Below are 13929 nucleotides of genomic sequence, written 5' to 3' on the forward strand. Positions count from 1 at the left end.
GGCCCTCTTCCATACATTCCAAGACTTATCATCAAGTGAAATCATGGATAATAAGAAACCTAATTTCTAGTGGAAATTGACCCAGTCATGCTTCAGATGTCGAGAGAGACCAATTTTTTTTCAGTTGGCAACTAATTGAAACGGTGGTTACTGGTCCTGTGGATACAGGGATCAAGTTATACAGTATATGAATGTGTAACTCTGATTTATCTTAACGAATGTCAGTTTTTAAAAAATCCAGAAGCAGTATCTCCAGATGCTTCTATCAGTATTAACCAGCTCAGCCAATTAGTATTATTACTATATAATTTATTTGTACTCACCTTCCTCACATAAGACAGCTTACCATTAAAAGAGCAATACAGTGGTACCCCGGGAATCGAATGCGGCCCTTACGAAATTTCCGGGGTTTACGAAAAAAAATCCAATTAAAAAACTGTTTCCGGGTTTACGAAGGTTTTTTCGGGTTACGAAAAATTTTTGGTGCGTTTCGGCGCTATTTCACACGAAATCGCGGCGTTTCCTCCCCATTAGCGCCTATGGCTTTTTCGGCTTACGAAGTATCCGGGTTACGAAAGCGGCGGCGGAACGAATTAATTCGTACCCGGGGTACCACTGTACAGTTTAAAAACATCAAAAAGCGAATGGTAAAAGAATTAAATGGGTCACATTACTAAAACCTTCAAATCTCTAGTTAAACAATAAAATGCAATTAAAAAGATTACAGTTTTAAAACAATACACCATATAAAACTGAATTCAGATGTGCTTAAGCAAACTCACAAGTTTGAACATCTACTAAACGAAGTGCATGTTGCTGCATTGCAGCTTCAAATATTGTGAACTGCTTTAAGTGGTGGACGGGCACTAAAAAGTAAGCTGCTGATTGCCATATAAATAAATAAATAAATGATGAATAAATGTTTATGACAATATGTTCATATATTCCTGCCCCAAAGAGGGTTACAATAAAAACATTCTAAAAAAAAGAAGACTTATGTAAGATTTTATTTATTTTATATATTTCGCCTTTATGTACAGTATGGGATCATTATAATTCCTGATGTTGCTTTCTTTTTGCAGGTTTGTTATCTGTTTTTTTTTTAATGAGCCGCATAATGTCTGCTGTTGTCACTAAGGACGGTTACTTCTGTTTTTTTTATGGGGGATTTTTCTGCTTGCTGCTCAAACGCCAAAATCAAAGAGCCTGTGTAATAGTTTGGGTGTTCCTCACAGTTCAGGTTTTTGTAAATCCACTTGTAATCACATTTTTTTGAAAAAGGAAAGGAAATTCATTTGAAATATATTTTAAATAAAGAGTACTTTCCCATGGCATCAGACAATAATGTTCCCTCAGTGGAACACTCTCCTTGGAGTGTAGTGGAGTCTCTCCCTAGAGGTCTTCAAACAGAGGCTGGATGGCCATCTATCGGGATGCTTTGATTTAGATTTCCCTGCATGGCAGGGGGTTTGGACCGGATGGCCCCTGAGGTCTCTTCCAACCTATGAGTCTATGATTAAGTGTCTTTTGATAGTGAAGGGTGGAATGTTGCCGTCTCACATTTTTTCTGAAATGTCCCATCTTCCCCCTTCACGTGGAAAAAGCCTGGTTCCCCCCCCCCCTCCAGTACCCCCAAATATCTAGAAATTTTATGTTTACAACCAGGTGAGCCTGTGGTCTTACTGTAGTTACAAACATTTGAACCTTGAAACAGTCTTAGTTACTTGGGTAAAGGTCTGTAGCTTTCAGAATGCAAGGGAGGAATGGAGTCTTCCAAAAATGACCCCACTCCCTGACACACAACCTAGGTTAAAGGAAATGCTAAAGTGAAAGTGGTTGTGTGTGTGCATGCCATGCGCACAGGTGCATGTATGGAGAGGTGTGTTGATGTTGCATAGCAAGTAAGTATTTTGAAATTGTTAATACAGGCCCCATACAGACAGGCCAAAATAAAGCTGCGTCGGGTCACTTTGGAGGCAGGCTGTTTCAATGATGCAGGCATACTAAGAGTCCGGAAACCATGCAAAGCTAGGATCCAGTCCGAAGGACTAGAGCGTGGCTTTGGCGGCGCTTCCGGACTCTTAGGAGGCATGCATCATTGAACAGCATACCCCCAAAGTGAACCCGAAGCAGTTTTATTTTGGCCTGACTGTATGGGGCCATAGAAAGGGGGGGGGGAAAGAAATGTATCTGGAGAGGTCCAGGTCTGGATCCTAATACCCTGGAAAGAACTCATAGAGCCTCCTATTTCCCCTTCTTACCAACATTAAATGGGAAGCCTAGTAGCACTCCCTCCTAGAACGTCTCCAATTTTCCAGTTCTTTTTTAACCTCATGAATCATAGCAGCAGAGTCTCAGAAGCCCTGTCCTGTTTTCCTAGTGATTTGAAGAAATTACAGTCGGCCCTTCTATACATGGGATTTTTTTATACATGGATTTTCAAGAATTCACGGTTTGAAAATGTTCCAAAAAAGTATAAATTTCAAATACAAACCTTGATTTTCATTTTTTATAAGGGACACCATTTGCTATGTCATTATATTTAATGGGACTTGAGCATCCATGGATTTTGTTATACATGGATCTGGAACCAAACTGAGCGTATAACAAGGGTCCACTGTATTTTCCAAGAGAAATTTATATCGAAGTTATACTTTTTCCTTGTAGGGAGTGCCCCTTTTTAGATTTTTGGCTTGGACACAAAGATTTAGATGACAGTCAAAGACCCTCGCCAAAATTTGAAGCATCTAGAAGAATGTCACATTTAGATAAGACAAGGCAACATTCTTCTATCTTACAGATTTTAGAAACAGCAAAAATGAAACACCAGCCAAAACCATGTACTGTATTATCCAAGCCCAGACTGATCTGTCTGGAAGATCTATATAAAATTGTGTGCATGTTTTATAGCATGAGAAAACAGCACCCTGTGCTTGGTTTCAAATTGCCTCGTCATTAGCAGATGATAAATTCCTTCATGATGTATTTAGAAGTGATTAAAAAAACGTGCCAGAAAGAAATAACTATTTTCAATGAAAGAAACATTTGGAGAAAAGTGCAAAAAACCATGGGAATTAAGCACTGGTATTTGGGAAGGCATTTTTTAGGCTATCTGTTCTAAAAATTTAGGAAATTATGCATTGGCTTTAAAGCGTCTTATCTCCGATGGGAAAAGGCACATTAATTTCAAAAACCCATTTTTGAAAAGGTGCTGGATAAGCCCGGCTGGCATCTGGGCTGTATATGGGCGTCATTTGGCCTCGCACAGGTGAATGTAATAAAACACCATTTTGAAAATCAAATGTGCCTTTATCCTGTCGGGGATTAAAGCCAATGCACTAATCTATAGTCAATTTTATAGCCACTAAAATGGTTGCTGAATGCTTCTTTGATCCAAAATGACAGAAATTATCACTTGTTTTATCTCTCTCATCATCAAAAAAGGACATCTAGGTAAAGATACTCAAATTCAAATAGTGTACAGTGGTACCCCCGCGTTACGAAATTAATCCGTTCCGCCGCCGCGTTCGAACCCGAAAACCTTCGTAAGGCGAAAAAGCATAGGCGCTAATGGGGAAAAAGCGCGATTTCGTGCGAAATAGCGCCGAAAAAGCCACCAAAAAATTTTCGTAACCCGAAAAAAACCTCGTAACCCGGAACAGTTTTTTTTAAATGGATTTTTTTCGTACCCCGGAAATTTCGTAAGGCGGCGCATTCGTATCCCGGGGTACCAACTGTATATCAAATGAAATTCACATTGGATATACATCTTGCATCTCTCTCTAAAGAGAAGAGTAAAACCTGTGTGGTGTAGTGGTTTGAGCATTGGACTATGACTCTGTAGACCAGGGTTCGATTCCCAGCTAGATCTTGAAACCCACTGGGTGACCTTGGGTAAGCTACATGTTCTCAGCCTCAGGGGAAGGCAATGGCATACCACTTCCTAACAAATCTTGCCAAGAAAACCCCATGATAGGTTAGTCTTAGATTCACCATAAATCAGAAATGACTTGAAGTCACACAACAATAACAAACAAGGAGATACTGAAGAAACACATCCTTTTCAGTGCTTTCCTATATCCACTGTTTTGTTAATGTAAAAAACCTAACAAACCTCTTGCTTGAATTAACTTTTTTCAAAGAAGAAAATGTATTGCCCAAGCTGCCTTTAAGTATGATCAGATTAAGAATGCAAGAGAAAAATAGTTCTCCTAAACTTTAAACCAGTCTGGCTCCCTTCACACAAACAGCTATAACTATATGGGAAATTTCTATGGGATGGGATGCCATACAACTGCTACAGGCACATGGAAATTAATCTCCAAGTCAATATTCTTTGGGTTCTCAATCCCATCCAAATGCTTCCTTTCCTTCAAGTAGGATGCCCAATGGGCTAGGAAAAACCCACATCATGAACTCCAGAGACATGGCTTCAGTATTTATACACGCAATACAGCCACATGGAAACTTAACATATGGTCCTCATGCAATTGTGGCTGTGTACAAAAGGGACAAAAATTCTGTGGCAGGGTTGTCTTGAGTGACTACATCCAAATTCCATACTGTGGAGTTACCTTTATTAGGACAGCCAAAAAGTACAAAATACATCATACTAGCTTTTAAAACTCACAGACAGTGATGGAAGAGAAGCAAAACGAAAGTGTTTCAGTCACAGCATTTACATTTTTGCTTTGAGATGCTGAGGAGGAAGGGGGCCTTCAATGACCACATGCAGAATGAGTAAAAAGGAAGTAAAACATAAGCAAGTTCAGCCTAAAAAGGCATTAGATCCTGTCTGATCTTGAAAACTAATCAGGGTCAGCCCTGGTAAGTACTTGGTTGGGAAACCACCTCCCAAGTACCAGATGCTGTAGGTTACATTTCAGAAGAAGGAATTGGCAAAGCCACACTGAGTATTTCTTGCCTGAGAAAAATACTATGAAATTCATGGGATTGCCATAAATCGACGAGCCATGTGCACACACAAAACATAATCAATAAGGTTTTGCTTATCTGTTTGAACTTACAAAGCTTCTCACTTTGAGAACTATGTTTGCTTCTGTCCAATCATGAGGTCCCTCTACTGAAGACTATGACCTCTGTACTGTCAGATCTGGAGATAAAGTCAGGTACTGCAACAGGCAATCACTCTTCTGACAAAGGGCTCTGAGCCTTCTCCAGTGCTAGAATTGTACTTGTGAGTTAAGTCAGGCTAGTTAAGATGCCAACTTTTCAGGAGGAGCTAGTCTGAGTTCATGTGTTGGTTGCGGTCTGCCCCATTCAGTTTTAGAATACGATCTTATAGCAAGCCTCTGGCAATAAGTGCCACACAGATGCAATTGTCAATAGTGTACTCAACTGCACATTTACTCAAGAACTATAACCCTTCAACGTAATATATTCAACAACATTGCAAAGTTGGAAGAATACTGCCAAAACTAAAATTGCATGAACAAGAGGAAGCTTACAAAATTTCCACACCCTTACAGCAAAGTTAATACGTCAAAAGAGCACAAATCATTTCATTAAAATAATTATGAAACAACACATTCAATTAAAATCAATGAAGTTTGTGATAGAGGACTTGCACAGATGTTGCCCAAATACATAAGATCACTATTTTGTTTAACTAGCTTTATTTTGCCTTAATGATTATTGTGGGTAATGGGGGGAAAACCTTGGTATTCTAGTGTGCCAGCCAAATAGCTACATTCGTTTCAGTTTATTAATGCATTTCAGCAGCAAACTCATCTAATTCCAAAACCCTTTTTCAGAGCCAATATGCTTTTAAAATGTTTACAATGAGCATCAAAGTAGTAAAATGGCAAAGACCTTCCTGCAATTCCAGTTTAGATTGATCTGGAACAACACAACATACTTAATTTTAAATGCCTGGTGTTGTTAATCCTCTTTTAAGAGTCCAAAATGTACAACTCATTTAACTTCCATTAAGTTTGCTGTATTAAGCCTTACACACTAATGAAAATAGTATGGATTTATTTGATAATTAATGAAGTCCCAGAAGAATTAAGTGTAATTCTCATGTACTCTCCTTGCAAGACTATTTCCATTACACTGACAAATGGACAAACATAATAGGATAAGAAATTCAGAAAACTTTAATGGGGAAAACTAATAGAGGAAAACAAAAATACTTCTGTTGGCTGATTCAAAGTGGCACCTGGATTTTCTTCCATGAATTCTGACTCTCAAAAACCAGCTCCTTTGTTTCAGCAGAAAAACCAGACCCAAAGATAAAAAGAATTGCACTGATGTGTAGCAGCAGACAATGTGTGTGCTATATTACGCTAGAGAAGTCTCTAGTTAGCAATTGGCAAACTATGTTCCATATATATGGAACCCACAATTTTCGGGGATGGCTTATGAGGCGGCCATTATTTATGGGTGCCAGCATCCTCTTGCTCAAAGAGACCGAGTTACTGTTCCCACATTACTTCCAAAAATCACATGGGAATAGGACTAACTCTCCTGGCCCCCCCCCCCCCCACTTCCAAATGAAACTATTTCATGTTTATGCACATTTCAGTACAAAAAAACTATTGTTACTCTAGCTTACATGACTTTTCATGCCCCAGAAGTACTGCACAGGTTTATCATTTCAAAAATCAATTCCTCAGTTCAGAAAATATTCCAAAATATGATTTGGAAGTATGCAAATGAATAGTGTTACCCCTCCCTCTATCTATTGCCAGGCTGCTTCTATCTGTAGCTAGCCTTCCATTTCATCTGTTCCTTGTTATCAGACTGACAAAGATACATGATTGAGTGTGAAAACCGCCATCCACTGAAATCCACTCCTCCCATTTCAAGGAGTAGCCTTGGCACCTCTACGCCTTTACCTCATTTGGAAATTTAATTATCTATGGGTTGCCTACAGAAAAACAAAGTATAATTGTTTCTAAAAGTAATAGTATGTGCCCGTCAACTTATTGTGACCTCATGAATATCTTGCTTTTTCTTAGACAAGGAATGCTCAAGACATGGCTTGCCATTGCCATCTTCTAAAATACAGCACCTGTCATTCCATGGTGGTCTTTCTTCAAAAGAATGAACCAGGCCTGACTCTGCTTAGATTTGAAGACCAGGAAAGACCAGGTGCCTTCAGGGTACTTAGCCAAATTTGGGGGGTGGGGGATGCTACATATGTGTGTGTGTATAACTGTATGTGGACCTCCAACTTTCAAGGGCAATTATGCTCACAAATTCTCTGTCCAACAGTTGGCACTTATTGTTGGATGCCTAATTGAATGGCATATCTTTTGGTCGCTGGGGCCAGAAAATGCAAAATCTTTCTTACTCTTACACTCAACTCTGTTGTTGAGGATTCTTCCTCCTTCCTATTTGCAGACAAAGGATATATGCTGTCTTTCCGTCTATCTATCTGTCACTCTCACTCACGCACTATCTCAATTTCTGATTAGATTCAGTGTCTTCCCTTACTCCTCAAAGTAATTTCACAGTCAACCTCTTGTGGAGGTGCTTACCCCTTGGATATGGAAGAAACTGACATTAAACGCTGGTCTGTTTAGCCCCTATATCTAGCACTCGACTATCACACCAACTTGATTAACCTAATTGAAATTTAAGAACCTGCAATTCATTTCCAAATTCATTTTCAATAATCATCTGAACCATACTTTTGTGTCGCCTCAAAGGTCCCAGAAGTCCTAAAATTTCAAAAGGTTCTAAAATTTAACTAGAATTGCCCCACATTAATTGAACAAGGGCATTCAAAAAGCTGTTCAGACATTCTTCTAAAACTGCTTGTGGAGATGCAGGATCATGTGCCTTGCCCTCCATCTGCTCCCTAACTTCCAAAGTAATCTATATTATCCTATACAGGAGGGCCTTCTATTACTGTTATATATTAAGCATGCAGGAAGTGATGCAGCCAAGGTTATAAAGGAAAAGCAAATAAGATAACCTATGGCAGATCTTAACTTTAACCCTATTTTGTGGCTGATTTGCAAAACTAATTTATCACTTAGTTTAATATGAATTTCCCCACAGAAAAAAACCCTGAATACTGGAATAATAACAGGACTGCTCCCATTTCTCACTCCCACCAGAGTTACTTGCTTCCTTAAAATATACAAACATATTGCAAATCTGAAGGAAAGGGACTTTCATTAGAGGAAAATTGCTAAGGTAAGTCAGTTTTTCAGAGCAACCTAGCTCAACATCTTCCTTTACAAACATCCCTGTGGAAAGAATCCAGAGATAGTTTGCACATGCCATTTTAATGAAGAAAATGCTGATTTCAATAAACTCAAGGAATAGCAATTACAACCAAGCAGAAGCATTCTCATCAATACAACTGTTTCCCCCCATGACTAATTAAATGTAAGTGATTTCAGACTGGGAATTTGTATGCAATAATGTGCAGTTTCCACTTCCATTTAAAATGGAAAGTTTGGTTTTACAAACACCCAGTAAGAATAGTTGTACTTATGTTAAAGTTCACATACAGAAAGTTGCTCATGTTAAAATTCACATACAGAAAGCAAAATAGACAAGCCCCATGAGACAGGCAGGGCTTCAGGAAAGAGAATATTTATGTGTCCAAAGCAATAATATCTTTCTTCGCTCAGCAGTAACAATTCGATTCTCCCTTTCTATACATCAACAAGCTATTTCTTGGGTTACAAACTGTTCAAAATCTATACAAATGTTTAATGCTGGAGAACAAAAGCATTTGTACACTGAGCCATTTTCACGCAACTGTGCTTTTAGTCTCCTGGGCAAAGTAAACCCCGTAAGTCATAGATACAGATAAGAACAATTCTGCCATGAAGCTGCTGATGGTTCTCAGTGGCAAAAATCTTGGAGGGAGGGCACAGATGCAGTGCTTGAAAAGTTACTTAAGAAGAAACAAAAAGTTATGAGGGGACTCCACATTAAACCAGCTCGTCACTATTCAATAGTAACTAAAACTGTTATTTTTTATGTGTGTGTACATGAGCCTTCAAGTCACCTGTTCACTTACAACCCCATGAATACTCAGAGGTGCTTTTGCCAGTTCCTTCCTCTGAATTATAGCCAAAGCACCTGGTATTTGTTGGAAGTCTCCCATTCAAGTGCTGACCCTGCTTAGCTTGAAAGATCAGACAGATGCCTTTAGAGTATTTAGGCCCTAATTTTTATACACTTTTTAATACACTTTTAAAAAAACCTGGAATGCTAGAAGGTGTTGCCTGTAGAACAATACACACTTACATTTTAAACCCAAATAAACCATGTATGATATCACAGTATCATAAAACCACCCCTAAATCCAGTTGCAGTTACGCCATGAAACAATCCTAATGTAATGTTAGCTATGCCTTGGTTGTTGCAAAAAAGAAATTATTACAAGTGACACTATTTATAATTCGTCACTTCCAAACTCTGCAGAGATGCAAAGTACAATTCTACTATTCCTCACCACTGATCCTTGCTGTATATAAACTACATCCTTGTGAATTTAAACTACTGCATATACTTGGCTATAAGGTGACCTCATGTTGAGGGCAGGTTTGGGAGCCAAAATTATGGATTTTGCCATAACCCGTGGATAAGTCGAGGGTAAAACTTGGAGGCTCCTTCTGTGTGTGTATGTGTGCATGCAGCAACAGGTTTCAGCTTTCGTTTCAGCCTTCACTCCCCAGACACCGGTGGCTGGTGAGTGGGAGAGGGACTCTGTTTGTTTAACAGCAATCAGTCACGCAGGACTCTTTCTGCTTGGTTCAAGAAAGAAATGAACTGATCCCCCACTGAATGGGGAAATCTGAAAGAGCTGCTAACACATTACCATACTGATCCATAAATAAGTCAACCTGGAATTTTGGGTCAATTTTTGGGCGTAACCTTTTAGAGTTATAGATGATTATATATGGCATATCCTTAGGTGCACTGGTTACAGCACAGCAGGCATTTTCCTGTTTCTAGAAAAGAGAGGCAATGATGCTCCTCAATGCCTGTGCGTCTTTACAAGGATTCCATCACTAAGAGCTATTGCTTATTCTTAAGTGTTCTTTCTGAAAGGCAGAAGTATTCATATTGCTCTCAGAAATCTTTTGTTCCCTTGAATAAAACATAGTTGACCTTACCTCAATGGAAGCTATGTGAAGCAGAGTCTCCCCTTTATGATTTCTTCTCAGTGATGAATTATTAGGAGACTTCTTGGAGGAGGGCTCAGTTTGCTGTGTGCCCTTTTGAGTGGCATTATTGGATTTGAGTGGTGTTCCTGGAAATGTTTCACCACTTGCATGCTGAAACCCTTCAGAATTTTTCAATGTTGATGTGAAGCCAGATCGAGAAGACCTTACAGCATCAAATGTGGGAGAGGTTTTACCATGGAGATTTTGGGGTGGCAACTTTTTCAGCAGGGATGATCTCCCTTGTATGTTCTGTTCTTTCCTTCTGGAACGTTTATGTATAGAAGTAGGAGATTCAGTCAGTTGTCTGCCACGTTTAGTTGCACTATTTCTTAAAAAGAGACACTCTTCCGAAGTCAAGCTCTCTTCAGTGAAGTCACACATACTAGACAATTTATTCCTGCTGCTCTTCGGTGTGGTTTTCACAGATGTACTATCACTTGTACCAAGTTCACTCTCATTCTGCACAGCCTCTTCCCCCATTACAGATCCTTTCTCAGATGTGCATTTTGAGTCTGGACTGGGGATAATCATAGTTTGACTGCAAAATGACACTAAATTTGTTTTGATTTCACTTGAGTTGTTCTCGGTATGTCCACTGATGTTTTTCTTTCTTCCCCCAAGCAGTCCCCATTGTTGGTTGATATCTTCTAAAGTCTTTTTTCTCAGTTTTTTCTTACATTTCGGTTGACGTTTCGTATCTTCTCTGAACTTCTCTTGAGGAGGAGAGGAAATGAAATCATATGTGGAAGTCAAGGCATGAAGTTGGCTGTCCTTCTCCACAATAGCCTCTGGCTTCTGCGGCCTCCTCTTCAGAGTAAATCTCATTTTCCTACTACGAGGACTGAACCACATTTTGATCTCCTTCTTCTTTCCTGGCACACAAGCTACCTCTTCTGGAGCAGACAGGTTACCTCCAGAACCTGGAGAGAAAATCAGAATTAAGGGTTGAACAGGGAAAACCACAACGAACAATTGTAATAAGTGGCCTGCTTACTCTCCCTGTGTCTGGGCTGTCCAACTTATGGCTATAAGTGAGAGGTTACATGCTAGAATGCTCCACAAAACAAAACCTGTAGCAAGAAATTCTCTCTTTCATATTTTCAAAATATGTTGTTTTTATTTTACTTTGGCAGACAATACATATTGTGGTTTGTCTTTTCAGGCATCAAACCAAATTGTAGATGAAATTCAAACTTAACCATGTTTGAATAAGGCATCTCAATAGAGCTTCTGTAAAAAGATAGAATTACTTCACTCACCCACAGATACTGGGGTCAATTTACACACAGTGTCAAAACACAGTTCAGCACAGAGGGAATGAGTCCAGTGTTTAATTACTCCCTTTTCCTCTCCTTCCTATATTGAAGAAAGCCATCCTTTGCCATTACATTTGAACCAACAAACTGTGATTTGTAAGTGCCTTCCAAACCAAGGAGGAGGGGAGGATGGCAGGAAAGTCCACAGTTCAGTGTCAAATGTATATTCTGTATGCAGAATGTATTGTCTTCTGTCTCTAGCATCTCCAAGTAGACCCAAGGAAGCTGAAGACTGACTACCAAACAATATAGTCCAAGAGTGGGCAGACTTCATGGTTATAAGTTTTAAACTAACTTAAGACTAGATCTCTAAGATAATTTATTGGTTTGGATATGGAACCAGTGAACAAAGTTTGTTTCCTGTACTAGAACTACACCTTGTACATAAATTCTTTTAACTAACCATCTGGTCGTTTAACCACTTTGTTGTTGTTGGGTTTTTTTTTAAATCAGCAGACCAATTTAGGAGCAGGGGGAGGCTTTTTGTGGCCACTATTATTAAAGCACTGGGAATAAGAAACCCTTGCTGACCTATTGCAGATTACCAGAAGATCTGCCAGGAGAGCCAGACCTGCCTTCAGCCTGTTCCGATGTGGGCAGTACTAAGGTAGCTGGACCAGTGGTCTTGCTCCACATTTGTGTAACCAACATATCAGCAAAGACCTCGTTGAGTACAACATCCAGCCATGTTTTGGCTCTGTGTCTCTGAAACTGGTCCAACATCATCCTTGTTTCACGTAAGGTCAGGCAACAGCATGGGAGGACTTGATAGTCCTCAGAGCTATCGCAAATCTATGTACTGCCTAAGCAGCACCTGCTGCGCAGGCCATATTCTAAGAACCCAAGTCCTACATAAATGATTCTCCTAATACAGAGCATTAAGAAAAAGAACATGAGATACACTGACACATTATACTAAGGACGATTTTAGCTGCTTAACATTCTGGGAGCATAGGCATGCAAACCTAATGTGTAATACTTTTTTAAAAAACCTGTAGCCCTTTGAGACTAAATGTAGTTAACATTACTTCTACCTCACTGCATTAAAATTCTGGCTATAATTTTCTTTTCTTTTTTTTAAAGGATATAATGGGTTTTTTTAACCATTTTCCACAACTGAAGTAGACTGCATAAATACCCCAGCAAGATAAAAATCCCTATTATCAAAATTTAAATGAAAAACTTGCAAAGAAAATTAACAGAGCAGAGGGCATCACAACGAAAGCTTTCCTGAACTCCTGTAAGATATTCAACGTGTTAGGCTAAATGCAAATTTCATTCTTCTCCAATTAGTGTATCTGTTGAGAGGGCTTTGAGAGGGGAAGTTGTACCAATAAGTTATTGCCCACTCCAAGTATAAAAGAGCCTTCAGTAATGACAACCAATTAATTAATTGAAAAATCCAAATTTCCCAATAGTACACTGAGGCTTGTCCATTAAATGGCTGCTCCTGCACAGCTTGCCTGGAGCCATAGAACCAAAAACACAAAAAATAACCCACAGCAATGGATGCCCAACACCAAGAAGCAAATCTGAGATCTAATTTTAGTCTAACAATAGAATCTACGAAGCTTGATTGCCAACAGATTGAGGAGAAAAACACTCTGCAGATGATATTTACTCTTGTCTTCTTCTCTGTTTATACTTTGACAAGATTAATTGCAAAATATTTACCTTGATATAAATATTCACGTCCATGAAGCAGAACAGAGAAAAACCAGATTAGGGAAGAGGGGGGAAATCCTATTAGAGAAATACCAGCTCAGCTTTGTTGTTATTTGCTGGCATTAGTAGAAATGGGGTGAGGTATTCTTCGGTTTTTCCACGCATGCAGAAGTTTGAGAGAACTGCACTGAATCTGAGAGCTGTCCCCAATGTTTATTAACTTATTTTTAAGGAACTTTCAAGCTTGCATTATGGATATAGTGGCTTAATTCAGGTATCACGCTGGTCTTTGGTTAAAAAAGCTCAAGATCCAACAGAGAAACCTTCATTCACCCAGGGATGTAGCCAAGGGGGGGGATCTGGGGGTCCGGACCCCCCCCTTCCATTAGAAAAATGGTGTGTGCTGCTGCGCCGCCGCACCCAAGCCCCATTATAATGGCGGCACTTAGTCTGGACCCCCCCTTCCTAAAATCCTAGCTACGTCCCTGATTCACCACGAACTGGCAAGCTAGAATGAACCAAGCAAATAGGGATTGTGTTCTCAAGTTTGGTGCCAGGTCTAAATTCTGCTCTACATAAGTAATAGCTGAACTCAAATGTTTCACTGAGCAGAAGAGAAACTGTTAAAAATAAATAAATTAGAATATCTGCAAGAAATTCTGGAAGCACTATTGCTCCGACTGCTTGCCTTTCTTCTTTACTTTCATTAGGATAGACTTTGAGTTGAAAGAAAAGTAGAGTAATAAATAACTATGACAGTACTTGTATATATTTTTGGCTAATTCCAA

At 39.3% G+C, this 13929-nt stretch overlaps 1 protein-coding gene across 1 annotated transcript in view; it reads right to left on the reverse strand.

Moving 5' to 3' along the window:
* Nucleotides 1-13929, reverse strand: part of BARD1 (BRCA1 associated RING domain 1) — a 93625-nt gene that overhangs the window by 56776 nt on the left and 22920 nt on the right. Inside the window, exon 4 of the mRNA XM_042445042.1 lies at nt 10110-11080. Within this exon, the coding sequence (XP_042300976.1) occupies nt 10110-11080 (971 nt within the window). The remainder of the gene's footprint in view (nt 1-10109; nt 11081-13929) is intronic.

Source organism: Sceloporus undulatus, chromosome 1, assembly GCF_019175285.1.
Source record: "Sceloporus undulatus isolate JIND9_A2432 ecotype Alabama chromosome 1, SceUnd_v1.1, whole genome shotgun sequence".
NCBI classification, from domain to species: domain Eukaryota; kingdom Metazoa; phylum Chordata; class Lepidosauria; order Squamata; family Phrynosomatidae; genus Sceloporus; species Sceloporus undulatus.